At 42.2% G+C, this 27,419-nt stretch overlaps 1 protein-coding gene and 1 long non-coding RNA gene across 6 annotated transcripts in view; one reads left to right on the plus strand and one right to left on the minus strand.

Moving 5' to 3' along the window:
- LOC135112580 (uncharacterized) overlaps positions 1 to 26,836 on the plus strand; it is an 83,907-nt gene extending 57,071 nt beyond the window's left edge. For all 5 annotated transcript variants that reach the window (XM_064027053.1, XM_064027080.1, XM_064027071.1 and 2 more), the window contains 4 exons: positions 1,028 to 1,333; positions 16,990 to 17,265; positions 18,263 to 18,670; positions 23,455 to 26,836. In XM_064027053.1, coding sequence (XP_063883123.1) covers positions 1,028 to 1,333; positions 16,990 to 17,265; positions 18,263 to 18,670; positions 23,455 to 25,563 — 3,099 coding nt within the window. In that variant the 3' untranslated portion in view covers positions 25,564 to 26,836. The remainder of the gene's footprint in view (positions 1 to 1,027; positions 1,334 to 16,989; positions 17,266 to 18,262; positions 18,671 to 23,454) is intronic.
- On the minus strand, positions 7,449 to 8,646 carry LOC135112604 (uncharacterized). The gene is made up of 3 exons (XR_010274480.1): positions 8,294 to 8,646; positions 7,925 to 8,078; positions 7,449 to 7,796 (listed from the first exon to the last, which is right to left on the minus strand). It is a non-coding gene; the product is annotated as an uncharacterized LOC135112604 (long non-coding RNA).
- Positions 26,837 to 27,419: the final 583 nt, after the last annotated feature.

Below are 27,419 nucleotides of genomic sequence, written 5' to 3' on the forward strand. Positions count from 1 at the left end.
AGTATTAGTAGTAGTAGTAGTAGTAGTAGTGGTAGAAGTAGTAGTAGTAGTGATAGTTGTAGTAGTAGTATTGTCAACACTTCTTTTCATTATTATTATCATTGTTATTATCATTATTATCATTATTATTATTATTATCGTTATTATTATTACTATTATTATTATTATTATTATTATTATTATTATTATTATTATTATTATTATCTTTTATTGTCATAATTTTTGGTAATATTATTATTATCTATGATCATTATTGTTTTGTTGACATCAGTTTTGTTACTATTATTTTTTTTTTGTCCTTTACCTTCATCATTATATCACTGTTCTTTTATTATTATTATTATTATTATTATTATTATTATTATTACTACTACTATCATAATTCTAATTAGTTATTATTTTTTTCTCTCTCTCTCTTGATCATTCATGTAGTTATGATGGAGGTAATGGTTGTGGTAGTGATGGTGGTGGTGGTAACAGTGGTGGTTATTTTACAGTAGAAGTGGTGGTGGTGGTGGTGATAGTAGTGTTCATTTAATAGTAATAGTATAGGTGGTGGTGGTGGTGGTCATTTTATAGTAGTAGTTGTGGTAATGGTTGTAGTGGTGGTGGTGGTGGTGGTGATAGTGGTGGTCATTTAATAGTAATGGTATTGGTGGTGGTGATGTTGGTGGTGATGATTTAATAGTAATAGTATTGGTGGTGGTGTTGGTGGTGGTGGTGGTCATTTTATAGTAGTAATGGTGGTAATGGTAGTGGTAGTGGTGGTGGTGGTGGTGATGATTTAATAGTAATGGTATTGGTGGTGGTGTTGGTGGCGGTGGTGGTCATTTTATAGTAGTAGTGGTGGTAATGGTAGTGGTATTGGTGGTGGTGGTGGAGGTGATGATTTAATAGTAATGGTATTGGTGGTGGTGTTGGTGGCGGTGGTGGTGATTTTATAGTAGTAGTGGTGGTAATGGTAGTGGTAGTGGTGGTGGTGGTGGTGACACAAGTGGGCAGCAACAGTGTCTGTTTGTCATCACAGAGGGAGTGGCGGGGCAGGCATGAATACCACCACAACACAGTCTTGTCCATGCTGGTGAAGGGCAACAAGGCAGTCATGGCCAACATCCCCGAGCTTTATGATGGTCACACGCTGAGCCAGGATGGCCTGACGCCTCTCCACGCCGCGGCACTGTGCGGGGCTCCCAGTGCTGCTGTGGAGGCTTTGCTGCAACGCGGAGTGAGCCCTCATGTGACCACCCCTGACAACATGACCCCCGCTGACCTGGCACGGCAGCAAGGCCAAGACTCAGTGATTAAGGGACTACAGCGCCACCACTGTGTACAGGTGTGTGTGTGTGTGTGTGTGTGTGTGTGTGTGTGTGAATTGGATTTATAATTGAATTGAATTGAATTTATTGAGTAAGGTCAGATTTTCTATAAAGTATGGAGCACAGCTCTCCAGCAAAAGAATACAGACACTATAGATTATATACAGAATGTGCATAATATTACATAAGAAAAGACAAATACATACAAATGAAATACACCGTAAGCAATGACAAAAAATTAATATAAAAAAATGTGTATGCATATATAATGATACATACTGTCACTAATTAAGAAATTAGAAAAAAAAACTATTGAGGTGTTTTGCACACTGTTTATCTAAACAAGCATAGCACCATCTCAAAAACAAAGATAATTTCTTCATCACATTTGAACTTATACTTTGCATGAACAAAACATATTTGAATTGTGTTGGCCTATTTATGTAATAATTTGCTATATACATATTACCTAACCTAACAATTTCCATATCAGTACATTCAAAAAGAACATGAAATTCTTCTCCTACTACCTCAGCATTACACATGTTATATACCCTATCTTCTCTACTGACACCTTGATACCTACCAACATTTACAGGAAGTCTATTATTACAACTTCTAAATTTAGTCACTAATAATCTGTTACCCTTTGTTAATTGTTCTAAATACTGTTATCTGCCAAAATCTGTCTTAAACACCCTATAATTGCTACTTAATGATTTTGTTTCTAAATCATGATGCCAAGTTACAAGCCACTGATCTTTCAATCTCTGTTCCATAGCTTTCTTTACCCATCTTGAATTAGGAACATCTTGCAACACCACATACCAATCATTCCACAGTCATTACAAATATTCTTTATACAAGCTAACCATGGAGAAGTATAAAGCCATAACCTATCCAGCTGCAATAGACATTGGTACATTACATAACACAGTTTAGTATTTTTACCTGAAATTAGCCTAGACCAATAACCTATCATTTTTTTTCTTTATATTAATATCAAGTGGAAATACACCCAGTTCACCATACACCATGTCATTACAAGTATTCTCATGAACACCCAAAACCTGCTTTAGAAATTTCATGTACATATACTCTAACTCCCTAGCAATATGGTAACCCAAATTTCAGCTGCACAAGTCAGCACCGTGGTGGTAAATAATTTGAGTTGTATATCCACTGGCAAGTCAAACTTCCTACACTTACTTATTAATGAGTACATTGCTCTTGTGGGTGTCTCTTTTAGCTCCAGCTCACCTTTATGAAACCTCCCATTATAATTTAATATTACTCCAAGATACTTATACTCTGTCACTACTTCAATGTTTTCACCACCAAATTCAAGTTCATAGTTAAATTTTGTCTTGTGTTTCATTAATGGTAGATAAGGTGTTTGAATAATCATTTAGTCTTTCATTAAATATGGAAGTGAACAGCTTCCCCATGCAGCTAAGTAAGGTGATGCCCCTGTAATTACTAACATCCTGGATGTCTCCCTTGTTTTTATAGAGTGGCACTATTGTACCCACCAACCATTCAGCTGGCATGACACCAGTATCAAGTACTTTTAATATATTCATTTAATATCATATCAGATGCTGGGGATTTGTTGTTTTTTTTTTTTACTTCTTAATATTTCTAACTACCTCTCCTTCACTTATAGGATCATTAAGTACTGATAAAATTTCAGCATCCGCACGGTCTTCATCATTTGTAATATTCACATCATTATTGTCAGAATTTTCATCACCCACTAGCTGCTTAAAATGCTCATAGAATTCATTTAGTGTTCTTGGGATCTGATAAGTTTTTTTCTGACTATTTAAAATTTTCCAATATGCTTTAGGGTCATCACTCTTATATTCTCTAAGTTTCTTTATTAAGTTATCCCTCTCCTTATTCTTCACTCTTTTTAGATTTGCTTTACTTTTCCTGCTTTTCTCAATCATGTTGTTAAAATTTACACTACTTCAATGCAAATGATACCTCTGTCTAGCTTTGTGGTATTCCTTTCTAGATGGCCAGCACTCTTTATCATATCCCACTGAGGTGGCATTATTGGACTTTTTCATGAATGATCTTTTCTCATATGGTGGGAAAGTTGCAAGTGCCGGCTCAATCAGTATTTGTTTTAAATCTAGATTAATAGCATCCATGGGTAATTCATCCACTTTTGCAATCAGTTCATTTATCTTAGTTTCATCAATATTACTCACACATAAAAATTGTTTTTCAACATTCCATTTACTTGGCCTTACACCTGATTGTCTTGATTCCTATGCCTCTCGGTTTACAACAGGCACCATACTTTGTATCTTATATTTGATCCTTGCATGTAGTCCACAGTGTACATCACACCACAAAGGTTCATAATCTAATACTTTAAAAACTACAACATATTTCATAATCACTGGTGATCCTAAAAAAAAACAGTCAATAGTTGTATTGTTTGCCAATGCTGCAGTCCCTCCCCTAACCTTCCATTGAATATATAAACTTGGTGATTCTTACAAACATCCAACAACTTCTTCCCATATGAATTCCTATCTGGGGTTAAGTCCTGGTTTGCTCTAGTCTCAGTTATTCCAAAATTAGTTAAACTTACAGACACAGGGTCCTCAGCAGCCTCAGAAGGAACATCAGACATAGTGAGAGTGTGAGCATTAAAATCACCACAAAGCACATGCACATAATCATCATATGAGTAAGTAAGCAAAAAAATCATCCAGCTCATCAAAGTACTCTTCATTACCATATCTAGAGTGTGAGGGGGGAATGTAAACACAGCTTATTACCAGTTCCCTACCAAAATTTACACTACTTCTATCAACTTTAACTGAAAGTAAAGAATCATAAGTGTTACTAATATGCCTCCACTTAAAACTAGCATTTTTCTTGATGGCCATGAGTAAACCCCCAGATTTAAACCTGCTTAATTTGCTTCTGTTCTTAAAGACAATGTCAAAGCCGATATTTTCCATATTGTTTTTTACATTAATCACATCAGTATCATCACACTTAGTTTCACATCAACAAATCACACCATAATCTTTAATAAAGTTAACAAAATTCATAGATAAAAACTTTGACTTGATACCACAGACATTAAGAAACAACACATTAATATAATCCAGGGGAGGAACAAACTGAACTTTGACTTGATACCACTGACATTAAGAGACAACACATTAATATAATCCAGGGGAGGAACAAACTGAACAGAGTTAATATTACTTACATTATCATACCCAAGAATGTGCTGTGCCCCAGCAGGGCCATCCTAGGGCCTTGTTAAGTGATCTAGATTTAACCTTTTCCAATCAGGAGCAGATATAACAACCTTTTCTAAGTCATCAGGACAGTTTATAACTACAGGTCTACCCCCACTGTGCAACCATGCAAGAATGCTCCCCTCCCTTGTGGACACATTTTTCACTGTTTCTTGCTCCTTAACCATATTCAACATTTTAGCCCTTAAGGAGGTCATGTCATCATTTATATACACTTTTCTTTGCCTACCTTTCAGTTTTTTTCTTATTTTGCATAATTTCATTTCTTTTCTTTCGGTGGCAAAACCTCACAATCACTGGCCTACCTCCTTCCCTGGGCCTCCGCAAACGGTGAATAACAGAAATGTCATCCTGCTCAATTTTCACTCCAATAGTAACAGCAAGTTCTATAACTTTAGCTTCCAGCACCTCCTCACTTACGTCCTCTTCTTCCTCTCATCCAGAAATACGTAAGTTCTCCCTTCGGGAGTACTGCTCCATCTTGTCGTGTTCATACTTGAGCAGGAGGCAATTCCTCAGCATTACTGCGATCTTGTTTTCTAATTTATCCCTGAATTCCTTAAAAGCAGTAGATACAGCCGTAGACACAGCGACCGAAATTATGCTGGACAGGCTGGACAGCATAACAACAATTGCATCCTTAATCGTCTTACTTACACTTCTGCTTTCCCTTCCGTCAATGTTGCTGGTTATATTAGCAAGCTTGTTTTTTACTTTTGTCTTCACTAATTCTTCATGTTCAGACCCAGTAAAGTGTGCCATTGTTGTGTGGAGTTCAGCAATAGAATTTCTTTACATGCATAAGTCAGTGAGGTGGTACAATATATACGTGGCAAAACACACCTTGTTTACCTTCTGTGGCTCACACAACAGTACAGGGAAGACTTGATAATACCTTCAGTACTGGCAGTAGAAATGTTACTCAGGCCCTGTGGCACGTCACATCAGTGCTCAGGTACTCAAAAGTTCACTTGAAAGCAGTAGTAGCTCCCAGGTTAGGGTCGTATCGGAGAAACTCCCTCAAAATATAGAGCTGTGTGTGTGTGTGTGTGTGTGAGCTTATTACATTTATCATTTTTCTAACATTAACCAATATGAATGTGATGCAAAATGTTTTTGTTTACAACATTTTGCATCCTTTACCAAGATGTATTTCTTTCTTCACATTTGTGTTTGTAAATTCATGTTAAACAAATGAAGTATTGCTTAATTTCAAGAGGTGCTTATAGATATTAATGAGGTGGTAAGCCTACAGGTAATGGTTATGCTATAAGCTTGGTAACCCGTTTTGTTGAGTGAGCTGTGATGCAATGCTAATATTTCAGTAGTTGGTGTGCACACTTCTCAAAGAGAGGGCAAAAATATTGAACGTGGCGGACACGTGACTGTCACGAAGGAAACAACACAGGTGGCTAGCTGAACACTAACTCCCTAATTCAGAACACAAACTGTATTTCATCCTGTACTAGCTGCAAGCCAACAGGAAAGCATCAGACAGCATCTCTAGGCTGCACGAGTGCACGGGGACCGTGCTGGTTGCAAGGAAGCAGGGTGAAGCACCAAACCTCTCATTCCTCGGTATTTTTTCAAGCTGTCTTCTTCGGCGACAATTCGTTCCCTGTGAAGGCAGCTTGTTGAAACATTCGGAGAATGAAACACCTCTATCTTCACCCTGCTCTTTCTCTCCCCCACAATCCCTATCCAGTGCTGCTTTTCACAGGAAAATAACAAACAGATAAATAAAAAGAATTAATAATAATAATAATGATGATGATGATAATAATAATAATAATAATAATAATAATAATAATAATAATAATAATAATAATAATAATAATGATGATGATGATAACTTAAGGGTTTTGGTTCAAATGGCTCTCAAATACCTCTCGCGTAGCTGAGGGCACCCTTGGTTCACTGAGGGCATCAGCAGGGCCAAGGGGACGATTGTGGTTCCCCTGAATCTCCACAGAGCAAGCAAATTCACTCCTCAGCTTGTCATTGGGCCTACTGTGGACAGTCCTCATGGTCACGTCCGTGGACACCCTGCGGCTGTCAGGTGAACACCAGTAATGCTTTGCGTCGGTGTAGCCAGTGTAAAATGCACGCCTGACTGCCCAGCCGCTCAGTTTAAGCAGCACCTCGCTAGCACGGGCAGTGTTGCAGTCTGGTGGTAGACTGATAAGTGTACTTGAAAGCACTGACAGGTGTCGTCACAAAATCAGTCTTGTATTTACACTGAGTGCATCAGATCCTACTTGAAGGCAAGCACTCATCAAAAATGTAAACATGCAATTCACAGGGAGACCAGCAAAGAAAAGTACACAACTCACATCGTCCCAACACTTGAAAAAATGAGCACGATGTGATTCTTTAAACGATCGGCTGTTTAGTCCTGATCCTGACGACAAGTCTTGAGCCACGTGCTGACTGGCGGCAGTGTGAAGGGGCTGGGAGGTGAACGCGACGTGTTCTCCGAGCCGAGTTCTGCTACCGGCCCCAAGAGACTCTCTGAAGGGTTTTAACCTAAGCTAACCTAGCCTACCCTAAGCCACCTATCCTAAGCAGGCATAACCTAACATAACCAACCCATGCCTGAGGAGGATAAATTGCTACAGTACGACCAAACCGCAAACTACAAAATTGTGATGTCCGTTATTGATTGTTTATGTTATGGACGATTTTGAGCACAAAACACAGTGGAATCACTTCACTCTGCAGCCTCTTCTTCTCTCGTCACCCGGTGACCTTGGGGACTCGTAGGGAAGAGGGGTTTGTGGGCGGGGAACGCGGAAGTGCTCGTTTTTTGTACTTGAATGGAGACGAGAGCTTAAAATAAGGCAATCCTAACTTGACCTGATCTGACCTGACCTGACCTATCCTAACATAACCTGATATAACTTAACCTAACCATTTTCCACTTCCTGGCCAACCCTTTAGACATGAACACAAGTGCATGGTTTGCCTGCTTCAGACTCTTGCCACGGTCTCCAAAATCCTTTGTACCAATGATGGAATCAGAGGCCGGGTCAAAATGGAGAGATTCTTTGACGGTCACTGCATCAAATGCATGCCACAGAGTCTCTTCCTTCGACGTGGTGTCTGCTCTTCCTCAGGACTGTGAGTTTGTTTGCTCCAGCCTGCTTGGATGGAAGTTTGCCTTAGCCAAAGGTGAAGATTGGAACTGCTGGGGAGTGAAAAAGTAGAGCTTTAAAACCTACACGCCTTAGGACTAGGGTAACGCAAGGCCAGAGCATACCTCCTCCCTTGTCCCCCATATCTTCTGCCCTTCTTATTTCCTAAGCCATTAATTACCTGTCCTCTGATAAACTCCTGCACTTCAGGGCTTGCATATGGAGAAATGGAGTTTTCAGCTGCTGTGGACTCTTCAGGGTCTGCTACCTCAATCCCTTCACTTGTTTTCTGAGCTCGCTGATGATGTTCTGCGGCAACCTGATTTTTCTACACCCTGAAAACATTTCATAAATATTTCAGCTGTTTTGTTGATATCTATCATAACTTCAAAAACTCCAATTTGTCTTTCATATACCAGATTCACATTTGTAGCTGCCTCTGCAAAGTGGTGTTTTCACACAAAACAAAACAAAAAGTTATAACAACGGTTCAAAGACAAACGTGAACTGACGCGGAAAACTCGATAAAGTATACAATTAGAGCACTCACAACATTGTGAAGCAAATAACAGCAGTCACCAGGCTTGGGGTGAGGCTGTGGTGGTGTCTGGACTGCTCCCCCAAGCTGCTGCTCAGTGATGGGGCACTGTGCGGGCACCTGACGAGGGACGCCACCTGCCGGACAGGCAATGCGTCATTCACGGTGGCTTTCGAGTGTGTACATTCACACGGTGTACACTTGCCTCGGGAGAGCCCACACCGTCACCTGACTGTTGAGGGCTTTATGAGAGGCCACAGTTTTCATCCAGCCTGGCTAGTTGCAGCTGCAAGGTTAGGGTAGTTTCTCTAGAAAGAGAAAATTGCGATTTAAGGAAAAGCTGTGGCAGTTATGCAGAGAAAGTTAAGGTCTGTGTTAGGACAGTAAGTATAAATACACAAAACATCAATCAAATTAATAAAAGGCAACAGGATTGGACAAAAAAAAAAAAAAAACAGGAAGAGAAGGTGAATATCAAACATTATGGAAATGCAGTTGAAGGAAGAGATGGAAAATTCTGTGGTGAAAGTAATCAAGCAAAAAGGAGAAGTTAGTTAGAGACACAGTAGTAAAAAAAAAAAAAAAAGGTGTGGGGTAGTGTTTGATGTCAAGGATGAAGTGAAACCTATCAAATATGAAAGAGAGAAATTTGATAGAGTCAGTCAAGAAAGTGATTAGTCAAGCTGTTGAGGAAAGTTACAGCACAGTGGAGAGACTGAAGAAGTGACAAGGATTAGCAAATATGTGCAAGGAGGTAACAGGCAAATCAAAGTTAGGTTTGGGTCCCAAATTGCAGCCGAAACAGTTATGTCTAGTGCCTGGAAGCTGTCAAAAAAAAAGACGACTTTAAACAAATATGGATAAGAAGAGACTTAAGTGAAGAGGAAAGAAAGAAAATTAACGATATGTTGAATCAGGCAAATGCAAAAAATGGGGAAGGAACCGAAGAAGAGAAAAATAAATTCTACTGGAAAGCAGTAGACATGAAACTAAAGAAGTGGTTTGCAGGAAACAGGGAGAGTCATTGAAAGAGCTAAAGGTGGCAAACACCAATGTCAATGGCATATTATCAACACAAAAAGAATTAAGTGGTTTCCTAAGAGAAAATAAGCCTGATACTAAGGGAGTTACTGAATATAAATTAAGTGATGAAGTTACTGCAGTTAATATTGATGAAGTACATGTGGGTGAAGAATAGAAAAAATAAACAGGGTGGAGTAAGGATGCTGACAAGGAAAGAGCTACAAGTGAAAGAAGTGTTCCTTGGAGAAAGACACGAGGAAATGATGGAAGTGAAGGTGAAACGGGCAGTAAATGGTCTAAGGACCTTTGTTGTGGTATATGACCCACCTAAGACAAGCTCATGGAATTTAGATGAATATAATACTCGACTGAAAGACACAAGAGATTGTTTGGACAGAATAATGAGTAAGAACAGGCTAGTACTGCTGGAAGATTCGAACAGCAACGATGTTTGTTGGGAAGATTTGACAACCACGGGAGGGATCATGTCACGGGGATGCAGGCTCTTGACACTGGCAAAGAAAAAGACACTTGTCCACTGGGTTAGAGAAAATACAAGATACAGAGAAAATGAAGAACCACCAAGACTAGATTTAGTGTTTACAAAAGAACCAGAAATTGTTGATAATATGGAATACAAACGTCCAGCAGGAAAAGTGACCACGAGGTAACAGAACTAAACTTTAAAGAATTTAAAGAAGAATTAAGGAGAAGAAACCACAGGATTGGAAGATTCAGTCATAAGAAAGGAAAATTTGATCAGTGAGGAGTGAGGAGGTGAGACAGAGGGTACATTGTATTGGAACCCCTGTGGGTTTGAGACACTTGGTGGAGGCAAGTGGAGAAAGGGATTTTTTGAGGATTCAGAGAAGAGAAAGGAAATGTGAGGAGGACAACCAGCGTAGAGAGAGAAATAAGGTACTTAAAGGAACTGATCTCTGGCATTCTGGAAAAGCAGGACAAGAAATGGTGAAGAAATGTTGTGGTTAGCTATAGTGAATACAATGGACCGATGGGTGGAGGAATTTACAAGATACAGAAGGGAGGAGGAACCATCTATGCCAGACCTGGGGTTTATATAAAAACCGGAGCCCAATTAAACACTTAGGCCCAATGGGAAAAAGTGACAATGGATGAGACACTACTTAAAGGATAGAGAAATGAAAACTGTGATCAGGGACACCTGTTCAAAATGGAGTAATGTAACAAGCGGAGTACTACAGGGGTCAGTGTTAGCACCCGTTATGTTCCAAATATACATCAATGATATGCAGGAATGTTTGACCAGTTATTTTAATCTGCTTGCTGGTGATGCAAAACTGTTAAGAGTAACAAAGAGCCATGCTGATTGTATGGAGCTGCAAAGAGATATTGACAAGACTTATGGGTGGAGCAAGAAGTGGAAATTGGAACTGAATGCTAACAAATGCCATATAAAGGAACTGGGAAAGAGTAGAAAAAAAGACCTGCATGGGACTATAAAATGGGGAGGAAATAATAATGAAGAGCAAGGAGGAGAAAGACCTAGGAGTGGTTATTCAAGATACCATGACCCATGAATGGCGTACAAGTGAGATACCTGGCCTGACGTACAGGATGTTAACAAATGTTAGGGTGGCACTTCATTACATGGACAAGACTAGGATGAAAAAAATTATAGCCACTATGCTACGTCCCAGGCTGGAACGTGCAGCAGTGGTGTGTTCTCCGCATATGAAGGACATGAAGAAGTTGGAAAGAATTCAGCGGGCAGCTACAAAGATGGTACCTGAGCTGAAAGAAAAGACCTAATGTACAGAGAAAGGTTGAAAAAAATGTGACTGCCAACTTTGCAAGTTAGAAGAGAAAGAGGAGATCTAACAACTATGTATAAAACAGTTAACCGCACTGAGAAGATAGACACGCAGGACCTGGCGGTGCTGAAAGAAGACGAAGCTGGACGGACAAGAGGACACTCAAAGAAGAACAGGAAGAGTCATTGTTTGAGGGACATCAAGAAGTACAATTTTCCACACAGGAATGTGGATATCTGGAACAGCAGAAATGAAGAGGTTGTTACAACACCAAACGTGGATTAAGAAAATGCTGGATAAATATAGATATGGAGATAGGACACTACGAGCCCTGCTGGACTACATACACACACACACACACACACACACACACACACACACACACACACACACACACACACACACACACACACACACACACACACACACACACACACAATGATATGGCATTGGCCTTCACCGCACAAGACAAGTGAAAAATTAATGTAAGAAGAAATATGGCACACACTAAGACATTACCTTGTTCGGCGTCCTTTTTTTTTTTTTTATGTAGGAAGGATACTGGCCAAGGGCAACAAAAATCTAATAAAAAAAATGCCCACTGAAATGCCAGTCCCATAAAAGGGTCAAAGCAGTGGTCAAAAATTGGTGGATAAGTGTCTTGAAACCTCCCTCTTGAAGGAATTCAAGTCATAGGAAGGTGGAAATACAGAAGAAGGCAGGGAGTTCCAGAGTTTACCAGAGAAAGGGATGAATGATTGAGAATACTGGTTAACTCTTGCGTTAGAGAGGTGGACAGAATAGGGGTGAGAGAAAGAAGAAAGTCTTGTGCAGCGAGGCCGCGGAAGGAGGGGAGGCATGCAGTTAGCAAGATCAGAAGAGCAGTTGGCATGAAAATAGCGGTAGAAGACAGCTAGATATGCAACATTGCGGCGGTGAGAGAGGGGCTGAAGACAGTCAGTTAGAGGAGAGGAGTTGATGAGACGAAAAGCTTTTGATTCCACCCTGTCTAGAAGAGCAGTATGAGTGGAACCCCCCCAGACATGTGAAGCATACTCCATACATGGACGGATAAGGCCCTTGTACAGAGTTAGCAGCTGGGGGGGGTGAGAAAAACTGGCGGAGACGTCTCAGAACACCTAACTTCATAGAAGCTGTTTTAGCTAGAGATGAGATGTGAAGTTTCCAGTTCAGATTATAAGTAAAGGACAGACCGAGGATGTTCAGTGTAGAAGAGGGGGACAGTTGAGTGTCATTGAAGAAGAGGGGATAGTTGTCTGGAAGATTGTGTCGAGTTGATAGATGGAGGAATTGAGTTTTTGAGGCATTGAACAATACCAAGTTTGCTCTGCCCCAATCAGAAATTTTGAAAGATCATAAGTCAGGCGTTCTGTGGCTTCCCTGCGTGATATGTTATGTGTTTTGTTATACATGTCCTGGCTAACATGTCCTTCCACCACATGTCCTGGCTAACATGTGGTGGAAGGTCCGGGATGATCATGTCATCACTCCTTTTCAGCCGTCCAAAACTTGTCCCGTAAACATCTGCACAAATAACCAGGTAGTAAACATCACATGGTGGTATCGCAAACATTTTGTTATTTTAGCATCCTACAATAATAACTTGATATAATACAATTAATTTCTCCCCATAGTGTGGAAGCTGTACTTGTGAAGTTTCTGTGACCACTCGGGCATCAATCCTAGATGCTTCATGGTCTACTGGGGACAAAATTAAAACATGAACCTTAGAAAAGAAAAAAAAAAAAAAAAGATTATAAAATAAATAACTGCCTGTACAAATATAATATGTAAATATGCAGCAAGGGAAATGTGGGATGAGGTGTTCCAAGTTATTTGATGTTTACAGTATGTGCTCACAATTCTGTTTGCACTGTTCATTTGAAGGAAAACAATTATTAAACAGCTATTTATGGGAAGGAATATGGCACACACTAAGAAGTAATAAACAATTAAGGTGTGTGTATATAAACATCTATACACCTTCAAGTGTCCCACTGCCATGACCACCGTGGCTGTCCTGTACAGGACTGCCACCTCAAGGACTGCCATCTATGCACCTTCAAGTGTCCGATTGCTGTGACCACCGTGGCTGTCGTGTACAGGACTGCCACCTCAAGGACTGCCATCTCAGCAAATTCCAATGCACTGAGAATGACACGCTGAAGAAACCAAAAAATTGAGTAAATAAACAACAACAATAACGAAGCTGTACAATACAAGCTGTGTTGTACAGTTCCATACTTTACCTAAACCGTGAGGCAATGTTAAAATGTAGCCAACATTTGATATACATTATTTTACAAATCACAACCTTCGACCACCGTGCCGTGCTCCACAGTGCCTCAGGAAAGCACCGTCACCAGCGCGCATCCAGACAGTAATGACGGCTGGGTACAACAGTACTCGCCGCATTAAGTCAGCAACTCTCAAGATAATTCCAGTACTTTTTAATACAACTATGAGTACTGCCAAGATTTCTCATTATACAATGTAAACACTGCATTTTAAAACATGTATATTATCAGGGACAAAAAACTCAACTACTGAAAATAGCCTCTCATCACGTATGGGACAGCATTACTGAGAAGACGACTGTTGCTCCCAAGGAAACAAGGAAGAAACGGTCATCACAGACCACCTGGGTGTGTTTCTGGCGTGCTACATTCAGGCTTTTCACCCACTGGAACCGTCTGAAAATGTAGTGGAGATGTAATAACCAGAAAGTGATAATAAATACATACCTACACTGAATATCTGTGCACCACACAACTTGACATAAAATCATCAAAGAATGAGAGGTGAAAATACTGAAAGAGTTTAGATCCCAAACTTCTAAGTGCAGTTTTGTCTTTAGAGATATTGCTGCATTTTGCTGTTTTTCCACATAAATTTCTTTCTTAGAAACCAATATCCTTGCACAGAGATATTTATACAAGCAATCTACTGCAACACTATGGTCAGGAAACTACACCTGCTTATGAAAATGTGCACCTGGTCTTCAGGTGAATCCTGTACAACATTTGTTATCCACACACACTCTGCATACACACATCATCTTTTATCATATCCTGCCAGGAATTTCCGACCATACAGTCACTCATCACCTCATTACATGAAGAAACCATCCAAAGTAAATTTCCTGTTTTTCTACAAATTCCATATGGTAGACAAAACTTTTTTTTTTTCCTGTTAAGTTCTGATGTGATTTTTTAAAATCTTCATTCACTTCTTGTCACAAATCATTCAGTTTTCATTTTTACCGCCCGTCCACCATAAGGAACAGTAATTTATGACATAAATTAATTGCAAATTAGTGAAAAAGCATCAAAACTTGGCATAAAAAACAGTTTTGTCCCTGTAAATACTCATCTACACTGTGCAGTTCACAGTTTACACCAGGTGCTCACAATAGCACTCCTGATAAAAAAAAAAAAAACAATTAAAAGAAAAGAAAAAAAAAGCTCACTGGCAGCATTAATACAAGTTTCTGATGACATCATGGGATTCCTAATCTAACCTGACTTAAACAATCCAAACCTCACCAACTTTCACACCTAACCTGACTTAACCTAAACAACCTAACCTAACCTTCCTAACTAACCTAACCTAACTCACCCAAACAACACCTACCCAGCCTTCCTAACTTGACTTAACCAAACCAAACCCAGCCAACCATCCTAACTAACCTAACCTAACTTTGCCAAACCAAACTTAACCAACCTACCTAATTAACATGACCAAACCTAGCTTACCTACCAACCTAACCTAACCAAACCTGACCAACCTAACTTAACCAAACCAAACATAGCCTGCCTACCTAGCTAACCTAACTTTCTAACTAACCTAATCTTAACACATCGGAAAGAAAGCCAATAAATGTTCAGAAATCGTCAGTATGTCACACACACACACACACACACACACACACACACACACACACATGGACTTCATAATACGCAACACGAGAAGCTCCAGCCAGTGCGATGCGTCATGGAAGCTGAAGTGAAGATGTATAGGTTGTGTCTGATTCAACAAGTACACTATCTATTTCATAGCCCTCTTAAAATGACAACTGCATCCTTGAAGTGCATTGAGTAAACATTTATTTATGTACCCCTTCATCATTTTCATTCCTCCCAGCCATTTTTATCGCCCACACAACTTGCAATCCATTTCTGTCATTCTCATGCACCTCTTTCTCCATTTCCTTCCACTTTCATTCCACAGGTACACCTTCCTTGCTATTCTTGCATCATCCATTCTCTCAAGCCTAATCTTGTACCTAAGTGTGGCTTTTGTGAGTCTTTCCCTAAAGGTGCTCCATCCCATATCACCTCTCAAGGCTTCAACTGCTGTGCACCTCGGTGCACTCAGTGCTACTCTATTCTGGCCTACTTCTAACTTATCAATTTCACTTTCATTCCATGCAATCACATCCATAGCATACATTATACTTGGCACAGCCACACTCTTCCACACTTCTCTAAACACATCATACTTACTTGCTCTCATCCTTGCCGCTCTTCCCAATCGACTTACCCACTGGTTTACCATACTTATCTTTTCATTCTTTGCCTTTGCACACCCACTGGGACTCATCCACATCCCTAAGTATTTGTAATCTTGCACCTGTTTCAACTCATTCTCTCCAAGTCTCTATACCACATTACTTTCATCCTCTGACCTATTCACAGTCATTACCTTGCTTTTCTCGCTGTTAAACCTTACTCCAAAGCCTTTTCCATACCCATCCACAACATCCAACAAGCTTTAAAGCTCATCTGCCGATTCACTCATAACAACTACTTCATCTGCATAAAGAAACACACACACTTTATCATTCCCCACACTTGCCCCAACATTCATTCTTCTCATCCTGGCTGCTAGCTCCTCTGTACCACCATTCTTGTAGAGCTCATACGGTATATCATCTGGACCCGCTGCCTTGCCAGTCTTCTGCCTTCTCACACACCTCCTGCCTTCCTCCTAGCAGATTTTTTCATCCAATTCATCTGCATTCTTCCTTTCCAGTGTCACACATCCTTCTCTCACACTCATCCCACCTATCCCATCTACTTCTTCCAAGAACCCTTTGCTTGCCTCCCTGATTCCCTCCTTCTCTGTTATAACTACACCCTCCACTTTCAGACTCTCCACACCAACACTGCCTGACATTCTCACCTCTCATGAACTTGTACCATTCACAGCCACCTTTCATACCTTTCTCCCTTAAAGACTGAATCACACTCCTTTCACTCTTCACTTTGGCATTAATTATTATTCCTCTTGTCAACCGCTGCTGCTTCCTATACATTGCCCATGCATTCTGATACTCATTCTCTGCCTCATCGCTTTCATGCCTCTTTTTTCTCAGCTATTTACACTGTCTACTCATTCTATTTCGCTCCTTCCCAGCCGCTCTGATTTCATCATTCCACCATGGTTTACATACATTCTTTCTTCTACCTACTCTCACAAACCCTATCCGTCTCTGAGCAGCACCCATTACGTTTCTCATTCAGATGCTCCACGTCATGCACACTTTCGTCATTCTTCAGTTTTTGATTATGGCTTCGGATCCTACTTGGGGACCGGCATCTTAGTGGTCTTTTTTATTTTGCTGGATTTTTGTCACCCTTGCCCTGTGTTCCCACTATATAAAAAATAAAAAAGCACAGACACACACACACACAGGCCATAACAATGCACACTGACACATCGCAACAGCCACCAGTGAACACTTATGTCGCCACCAAGCGAAACTTTCTGAAAACCGTGACAACATTATTATATTATTACATCACATTATATTATGTACCTTTCATTGCGATACCATCAGCACCACGGTTTCCCTTCTCTCTCCGGTAGAGCTACGAGTACAAGCTTCCTGAAGAACTGCATGAGGAGCTGCTATCAACAGTTAGTCGCCGGGACGACGTTCAGGCGGTGTCCACCCTCATATGTAAGGGCGCGCCCATAGAGCTCCTGGGTGGCCTTTCTGTCCTCAGACTGGCTGTCACCACTGACCGCATAAACACCGTCAGCCTGCTGCTGGCTAGCGGTGCACCGCTGCCTGCCAGCCTGCTGCAGGAGGCTTGGCAGAGCCCCGACGTGACTCACAGGGTGCTGGCCTTCCTCACCACCGTGAGTACCTTCCCTTCCCTGTCTCACAGAACTACCTCACTGTAAAGGTGAGGACGAGCACCGGTACTGGACCCAAGTCTCAACGGTGGCTCCTTTGCAGAGTGGAAAGTGCTTGAACAACTTGGGTGAGTTATAGGTCTGTTGGTTGTAGAGGACGAGCCTTTGTGTTTCAGTGCTGTCAGTTTCAGGTTTTAGTGCTGCACATGACAGACCTGCAGCACACCAAACCTGTCCAACATTACAGATCATGCAACAGAATCTTGTCATTTCATAAAAGGACACTTCAGTGTAATGTTTAGAACAAGCAATGAAGTAGATCTCATAATACTTGAATCCATGTTAATTCATCATTATAATCCTAAAAGTAATTGTAATAATGCTTGTCAAACCTAATATTTGATTATAATTCATCATTATAATCCTAAAAATAATTTTAATAATGCTTGTCAAACCTAATATTTGATTATAATTCATCATTATAATCCTAAAAATAATTTTAATAATGCTTGTCAAACCTAATATTTGATTATAATTCATCATTATAATCCAAAAAAATAATTTTAATAATGCTTGTCAAACGTAATATTTGAAATAATTTTTTTGTATTTTTCTTTTTTTTCGGACAAGGTAAGGTTGTATTTGTACATGCACTTTTAGATTTGTGACACTTAATGACACTTCTGCATAGCTGCCCTACCTCTCTCTCTCTCTCTCTCTCTCTCTCTCTCTCTCTCTCTCTCTCTCTCTCTCTCTCTCTCTCTCTCTCTCTCTCTCTCTCTCTCTCTCTCTCTCTCTCTCTCTCTCTCTCACTCTCTCTCTCTCTCTCTCTCTCTCTCTCTCTCTCTCTCTCTCTCTCTCTCTCTCTCTCTCTCTCTCTCTCTCTCTCTCTCTCTCTCTCTCTCTCTCTCTCTCTCTCTCTCTCTGTCTCTCTCTCTCTCTCTCTCTCTCTCTCTGCGCACGGTGCTTACCTGATGTGGTGACCATCCTTTCCTCACAGGCCTACTGCTGCCGGCTGCGTGCAGAGCAGCGTCGCCTGGAAAAGGTCAGCAGCGCCCTTGTCGAGGGCATCGACAATCTAGTGACAACCATCGAGGGAAATACTCCCTGGCAGGCAGCCTGGCGATGGGGAAAGGAGACTGACCGGCCAGCACTGAGCGACCTCCTGGCAAAGGCAGCGGCTGCCAACTGCCCCGTGACTGCCGCCTTCCTGCATATGGCAGGAGGGTGGACAGTCTTTAATGGAGCCTCTGGTGGCACTGCCCTCCACGCTGCCCTGGAGGCTGGCCACAAAGGCATAGCCGAACTGCTGATCAGGGACCTTGGGGGCTGCCCGTACGTGCTGGACACACATGGTCGCCTTGCGGTGCACATGATGCCTCACGAGGAGCAACAGAGGCTGGAGCAGGTGAGGCTGCTTGTCTGTGTACTCTTTTGGATGGCGGCATGAACTCACTTCACCAGCTGATGAAAACTTCAGCACCTGTCGCGCTTATTTCGTCTGCTACGCCTCCTTGGTCACACTCCTGTAATAATCCTGACACACGCATACACTATATGGAATTTGTCACCTAAGAAAATATTGGAAAATATTGAAATAACATGATCGTTTCCATCAGAGTGCTGGATTTGGTTAGGCTAAGTTTAGCTTAATATTTAGTTCACTAAGTTCATTGCTGATTCTTTCGTTGCATAGATTATGATTAAAAAAATCATAATTTCACCCAGAAATAAAGTAACTATCTCATACATAGTAGGCTAGGATGATTTCCATTAAACCTGAAATATTTCTATGTAACGAATGTGTGTACAGCAACGAGGGACAGAGAAAAAGATGACTCATTAAGTGGCTGGCTGGCACAGCAGTTTGGTGAATGTCAGACAGACATTGAAAGGGAGGAATTTAAGTCACAAGAAGTCACCATAATAATGGATATGGCGTGCTGAAGGCACAGCTGATGTATTTTCACACCTTCCTCCTTTTTAGTGCTGGCGTGGTTAATTATTTCGTCACGAACTGACTCGTTTTATCTAATGAGGCTGCTCCGTCATACCAGCGTTACCGAATCGGCGCTTTTCGTTTTGTTATGATAGTCACCAGGTTGGGGATTACCGAAGCCATGAAAACACCAGCTGTGAAAGTGGCTGGAGGTGTCACCAGGCTAGTAAGGCTTTCATTTGGGAATGTTACCAAGCGACTGTGAAATTGGCCCTTTGGTATTTCTCCCTTGTCCAATGAGTCCCTCAATACCGCAGCAACAGCTCGCTAAGCTCACCCGTGCACTCCTGCAGTACTCTAAGATGATGTCATCTGGCCCTGGAGATTTAGTCATTTTCTGTTTAAACATCTGTTTAATGATGATGTCCTTGCTTATGGCGATATAGACAGATGGGGGAATTGAGTTTTTGTGGCACTGAACAATACTAAGTTTGCTTTGACCCAGTCAGAAAATTCAGAAACGAGAAACCTCCCTCCCATAGATGACGCGTGTCACAACGCTTCAGAGGTGTGTGGAATATTGTACAAGACAAGACATTATTTAACAATAAAGTCACTTATTAGTGTGTGCTGTGCCATATGCTGTCCTCCTCTGTTTTGCTGTGTTCCCATCTGGGCCAGCACATGGCTGTCATTTATCAAAAAGTTATCGTGATAAAGATAAATAGATAAATAAATCAGAGGTATGCTTTCCCTGGGAAAATTGTAGTCCACAGCTAAAGTTGCTTCATTAATGACATTGTTTAATTTCTCATCTATACACAAATCACTTTCATTGTTCTTAATTTATAAAACTCTCACAAAGCACACAGGAAATGAAGTGCCTCGGCTACTGGATGGTGTTCGCCAAAGAAGAAGCATCAACGTGGATTTTATGTAGCCACAGCTTCGAGCATCCTCTTTCCAAAACAGCACGCTGTGTTTTGAACCAAACGTTTTCAGTAGTCTACTTTTGCACAACAAACTTCTTATTCATATTATGAATATTATGCAGCTCAATTATGGTATTATATTTTATTAATATTACTTACTATTTGATTCTATTAGTTGACCAGTTAAGCTACTTCTATTTTTTAATCTCGCCTAATAAACAACTCCAATCACACTTACAGTCCAACGGACTGTAAGTGTCTTGACACCCCCCTCAACTTTTTCTTCATTAACTTCTGCAACATTCGCGGTCTAAGATCTAATTTTCAATATGTAGAACACCACCTCTCCTCTTCTAAACCTCATCTTCTTTTCCTCACTGAAACTCAGGTGTCTGAGGCAACTGACAGTAACCCCTTTTCTGTTCCCTCTTACTTTCTCTATCCTCATTTTCGATCCAAAGCTGGATGCTGCGTTTATGTGCGCAATGACTTAACTTGCTCTCGTGCCCACGCTCTTGAATCTTCCGAGTTTTCCACCATCTGGCTACGACTACAGAGTCACTCTCATACTAAGTTTATCTGTGCTGTATACCTCTCTCCTAACTTCTCTGACTATAAGAAATTCTTTGACTACTTAACTTCCAAAGTGGAGCACATTCTGACCCTCTTCCCTTTTGCAGAGATCTCCATTCTTGGAGACTTCAATGTTCACCACCAGCTTTGGCTTTCCTCTCCCTTCACTGACCATCCTGGTGAACTAGCCTAAAACTTTGCTATCCTCCATGACCTAGAGCAATTGGTGCAACACCCTACTCGTATTCCTGACCGTCTTGGAGATACGCCCAACATTCTTGACCTTTTCTTGACCTCTAATTCTTCTGCTTATGCTGTCACCCTTTCTTCTCCGTTGGGCTCCTCCGATCACAATCTCATATCCTTATCTTGCCCTATCACTCCAATCCCTCCTCAGGATCCCCCTAAGCGAAGGTGCCTCTGGCGTTTTGCCTCTGCTAGTTGGGGGGACCTGAGGAGGTATTTTGCTGATTTTCCTTGGAATGACTACTGCTTCCGTGTCAGAGACCCGTCTTTATGTGCTGAGCGCATAACAGAGGTGATAGTGTCTGGCATGGAGGCCAGACACTTTTTCTCGTCCTAAACCTTCTAAACCTTGGTTTAACACAGCTTGTTCTCGTGCTAGACATGATAGAGAGGTGGCCCACAAAAGGTACTTAAGCCTTCCATCACCAGAATCTCATGCACTTTATATTTCTGTCCGGAGCCATGCTAAGTCTGTTCTCCAACTAGCCAAAAACTCCTTCATTAACAGAAAATGTCAAAACCTTTCAAGATTTAACTCCCCTCGTGATTTCTGGCATTTAGCCAAAAATATCTCCAATAACTTTGCTTCTTCTTCTTTCCCTCCTCTGCTTCAACCAGATGGCACCACTGCTATCACATCTATTTCTAAAGCTGAACTCTTTGCTCAAACCTTTGCTAAAAACTCTACCTTGGATGATTCTAGGCTTGTTCCTCCCTCTCCTCCACCCTCTGACTACTTCATGCCACCTATTAAAATTCTTCGCAATGATGTTTTCCATGCCCTTGCTGGCCTAAACCCTCGGAAGGCTTATGGACCTGATGGGGTCCCTCCTATTGTTCTCCGAAACAGTGCCTCTGTGCTTGCACCTTGCCTAGTCAAACTCTTTCAGCTTTGTCTGTCAACATCTACCTTTCCTTCTTGCTGGAAGTTTGCCTACATTCAACCTGTTCCTAAAAAGGGTGACCGCTCTAATCCCTCAAACTACCGTCCTATTGCTTTAATTTCCTGCTTATCTAAAGTTTTTGAATCTATCCTCAACAGGAATATTCTTAAACATCTATCACTTCACAACCTTCTATCTGATCGCCAGTATGGGTTCCGTCAAGGCCGCTCTACTGGTGATCTTCTGGCTTTCCTTACTGAGTCTTGGTCATCCTCTTTTAGAGATTTTGGTGAAACTTTTGCTGTTGCCTTGGACATATCAAAAGCCTTTGATAGAGTCTGGCACAAAGCTTTGATTTCCAAACTACCCTCCTACGGTTTCTATCCTTCTCTCTGTAACTTCATCTCAAGTTTCCTTTCTGACCGTTCTATTGCTGCTGTGGTAGACAGTCACTGTTCTTCTCCTAAATCTATTAACAGTGGTGTTCCTCAGGGTTCTGTCCTGTCACCCACTCTCTTCTTATTATATTCATTAATGATCTTCTAAACCAAACTTCTTGTCCTATCTACTCCTACGCTGATGATACTACCCTGCACTTTTCCACGTCTTTTCATAGACATCCAACCATTCAGGAGGTAAACATATCACGCAGGGAAGCCACAGAACGCCTGACTTCTGATCTTTCTAAAATTTCTGATTGGGGCAGAGCAAACTTGGTATTGTTCAATGCCTCAAAAACTCAATTCCTCCATCTATCAACTCGACACATCCTTCCAGACAACTATCCCCTCTTCAATGACACTCAACTGTCCCCCTCTTCTACACTGAACATCCTCGGTCTGTCCTCTACTTATAATCTGAATTGGAAACTTCATATCTCATTTCTAGCTAAACAGCTTCTATGAAGTTAGGTGTTCTGAGACGTCTCCGCCAGTTTTTCTCACCCCCCCCAGCTGCTAACTCTGTACAAGGGCCTTATCCGTCCATGTATGGAGTATGCTTCACATGTCTGGGGGGGTTCCACTCATACTGCTCTTCTAGACAGGGTGGAATCAAAAGCTTTTCGTCTCATCAACTCCTCTCCTCTAACTGACTGACTTTAGCCTCTCTCTCACCGCCGCAATGTTGCATATCTAGCTGTCTTCTACCGCTATTATCATGCTAACTGCTCTTCTGATCTTGCTAACTGCATGCCTCCCCTCCTTCCTCGACCTCGCTGCACAAGACTTTCTTCTTTCTCTCACCCCTATTCTGTCCACCTCTCTAACGCAAGAGTTAACCAGTATTCTCAATCATTCATCCCTTTCTCTGGTAAACTCTGGAATTCCCTGCCTGCTTCTGTATTTCCACCTTCCTATGACTTGAATTCCTTCAAGAGGGAGGTTTCAAGACACTTATCCACCAATTTTTGACCACTGCTTTGACCCTTTTATGGGACTGGCATTTCAGTGGGCATTTTTTTATTAGATTTTTGTTGCCCTTGGCCAGTATCCTTCCTACATAAAAAAAAAAAAATCCTCGATTTCTATCATCATTTCTAACATATCTATGTGTACGCGGCAATAAAGGGTTATTTACTTGTTCATATATTTACCACTCTCTTTCTCTTTGCACACAGAAGCTCTTTATGGCGGAGCGTGAAAAACTGAAGGATATGGAGCTTCGCTTGAAGGCAGATCACGAGAAGACCGCAGCACGGACAGCGCTGTGTATACAGGAGGATCTTTTTGAGAGCCACAAGAAGGGCGAGGGTAAGAATGTCTCTTTACCTGATGGCCACGCTGCCCTGCTGCTGGCCTCGCGCAAAGGTCTCCTGCAGCTGACTCATCTTATACTGCAAGAGGGTCACTTCCCTGTGGACGAGGTGCTGGACCACACCTGCGGCACCACCGCCCTCCACCAGGCGGCCTCGCACGGCCAGGACGGCTGCGTGGCGCTGCTGCTGAGCGCTGGTGCCAACCCACAGCAGCGTGACACGTATGGCCATACACCCCGTCACCTGGCCGCCATGTTTGGCAACAAAAGTACTTTTGAACTCCTGGCTCACCAAGAGTCGCAGGACCCTCCTTGCCGCTGGGGCATCACGAGCACACAGGTGAGAGAAAATTTTAAAGTGTTTCACAATATGTATTATAAATATAAGCGTAATCTATTAGACCCAATCGACCGATGTGACCCGGAAAGCGTCATAAGAAATCTTGTGAGATCCATAGGCCTGCAAGAGTTGCAGGAGGAGGCTCAGCGGGTGGTTGTGGATCTATCAAAGGGCGAGACCCTTGAGGTAAAGGAGGCGGTCATGGCAGAAATAAGCATCATCATGAATAAGGTGTCAGCCGCTGATGCCACGTACCGCGGCGACCTGAGGCTGGCGGGCAGTTCTCAGGACGGGTCTAAGCTTTACGCCCCTGACGAATTTGATATAAACCTCGTGATTCACAAGGATGACGTAGGAATAACTGTTAGCGAGAGAGGGAAGGAGGAAGCCCTGCTGAAGGGCAGGTTACAGATTTCTGTGAAGACTGACAATCCCCACCTTGAGGGTAATAGATTTATGGCCAGTTTGTACGAGGAGGTGCACCGGTGCCTCGCTGGCCACACCTTGCAGGACAAAAGACTGAGCTTGGTGCCGCCGGGCCTGACCAGCACGCAAGTGGGCGTGGGACTCTCTCTGGCCTGGCAGGGGCGAGAGTATCCACTGTTGCTGGTCGGCGTGGACCTGGTGCCAGTGCTTGAGGTGCCATGGCTGGAGCAAGTTTTCAGACCGTTCCTCACTCCTGAGGACACCACCACCATGCAGCTCAGTAATGCTGCTGATGGAACATGGCGCTGCAGCTTTGCCTTGACAGAGGCTGAGGTGCTGGGGACGTTGACGCCCGCAGAGCGCCAGGTGCAGCTGATGGGAAAAGTACTTCTTTCCCGCCTCAAGCCCGAGCGCTGGATGCCTCGGCACAAAAAGAGCTTTTTCAAATGGTTCGCCACACGGGAGTGGAACATCGCGGTGCCAAGCGGGTTCTGTTTCAAGAACGCCCTCCTGCGGTGGCTGGAGCACAGGCGGTCGAGGGAGGTAGAGCTTGGGGCTGGCCAGGAGCACGACCACACCAAGGAGTTGGGGGCTGGACAGGTGCAGGACCACACCAAGGAGTTGGGGACTGGACAGGTGCAGGACCACACCAAGGAGTTGGGGGCTGGACAGGTGCAGGACCACACCAAGGAGTTGGGGGCTGGACAGGAGAGGGACCACACCAAGGAGTTGGAGGTTGGACAGGAGGGGGACCACACCAAGGAGTTAGGGGCTGGACAGGAGGGGGACCACACCAAGGAGTTGGGGGCTGGACAAGAGGGGGACCATACCAAGGAGTTGGGGGCTGGAAAGGAGAAGGACCACACCAAGGAGTTGGGGGCTGGACAGGAGGGGGACCATACAAAGGAGTTGGAGGGTGAACGGAAGGGTGACCACGCCAAGTGGTTGGAGCCGGGGCGGGAGGGGGACCCCGCCAGATGGCTGGTGGAGGTGTTCAGATTGATGTGTGCGAACCCAGAAGAGACACGAGAGAACCTGACAACTCAAAACAGCTCCGCCTACTTTGGAGGAGACTGTGAGGGGCGGAAGCCTGGGGACGGGGCGCCCATCATCGTGCAGTGCCTGGAGGAGGACCTCTGCCAAGACAACCAGGCGGCGGCGACGAAAGTATTAGATGCAGAAGATGCAGACCCTTGTAATCATTAGCTGTGAGCTCCACCACGCGTCGGAAGACCTCCTACAGCCCCCCCAACACACACACACACACACACACACACACACAGGAACGCAAGTGCTTGGTGCTCGATTTTCAGATTCAGTAGTTTATATAGCCAATTAGTTGTGGACTCGATATAAAGAGAAATATATATTTTCATGTCGCGAGCCTAGTGAGAGAAGATACTCTGTTAATAGGCTCTCATCTGTGTGCACTTGTTGGAGCCTGTAATACTGCAGGTTGAGTAATGTGATAGTGCAAGCTGAGGTAATGCCACCTTTGGCCAGTAAGTACAGCAGGGTAAGATGATAGTCAACTTGCATATTGTATGGTGAAACAGGCTCTACATACATCTCTGAATTCATGGATGATAGGCCTATAAGTTTTTTATATACATTTGCAAACGGCAGTGCCATTAGGACATCAAATATTTAGTATAGGTTTATTAAGACAATGTCTGGTTTGGGTGTAAATAAAGCACTTCGGCTTGACAAGGTAATGACAAATAAGTTATCAAATCAAAATGGAATGTCACATTTGTACCACCAAGTACCAAATGCAGATGGTAATTGGTTAAAACAAACTGTTAAGTTAAGGACTTGTGCTATTGATAGGCAGAGATTGTCTGAAGAAACTTATAACAGGCCAGCATGTCTTAATTATAGGATGGTGACAATGCAAGGAAAATTACACAAGTATTTATCTGTTCTCCTTAAACAAGACTCACGTGCCGTAAGTGTGTTCAAGTGTGCAAATCATCAGCTGCCCATTGTAAGTGGTAGTGAAGGAATGCAAGTGTAGAAAAGTGGATCTGTTCTTTATGTGATCTTAATGGTGCAGAAGATGAAACTCGCTCTTCATTCAAATTGCCTTTTTTTTTTTAACAAATAGCTGAAAAAATCTGTCAGGAAATATTGCTTCACTAATGTAAATGCAACAAAAATAGGGGAATTCCTTGGAGCGAGAAACGTGACTGTCTTATTAAGTAGTGTTAAGTTCATCAAAGATATAACTTGTTATTTTAAAGAAAACTTATAAGAAGTAATTGTTACCAGATAAGTGACGTCTGTATTTGGTGTGTACAGTATAACAATTTGTACTCTCATACCCCGCCTGGGGTCGCTTTCAAACCTTTCAAGCACACTTCTCATATTTGCAAACTTATATATGTAAATTAACCATTGCCTTGTATTTTTTCATGAACACAAAACTATTCCTCTCTGTATTATGGAAAGTGTTGTGTGAGTAAATCAAACACAAAAACTCATGTCTTTATTTCAAGCCTTCTGTTTTTGTCATTAAATGAGCCACTCTCGTCCCCGTGTCTTTTATTGGCACACATATCAACATATCAACGACTTCCCACAACCTCCAAGCTGCCAGAATCACCACTTCACTCTGGTTCTCCACGCTGCCAACACTCCAAGCATCTTCATGGACTGGGCAAGTTACAAGCATCATCACTCCGTCAACTCCACAACAACACAGGTGACTAGTCAGCACAGAAACATTGGTGGGTGGGTCGCCATCACTGGTCACACACACTGCCAGCAAAACACTCTTAGAATAAGTGGTGGCAAACACCTTTCATACAAGTGGTCACACAAACACAACCGATGCAGTAATATCATCATTGTCTTATTTCTGTTATGGTCATTATAAGTATTACCATTACTACTATTACCATTATTGATTTTATTATTATTATTATCAATATTATTATTATTATTATTATTATTATTATTATTATTATTATTATTATTATTATCATCATTATTACATCCATTATTATTACCATTGCATCATCATCATCATCATCATCATTGTTGTCATAGGTTGCGGAAAA

The sequence above is a fragment of the Scylla paramamosain genome, chromosome 2, assembly GCF_035594125.1.
Source record: "Scylla paramamosain isolate STU-SP2022 chromosome 2, ASM3559412v1, whole genome shotgun sequence".
Taxonomy (NCBI): domain Eukaryota; kingdom Metazoa; phylum Arthropoda; class Malacostraca; order Decapoda; family Portunidae; genus Scylla; species Scylla paramamosain.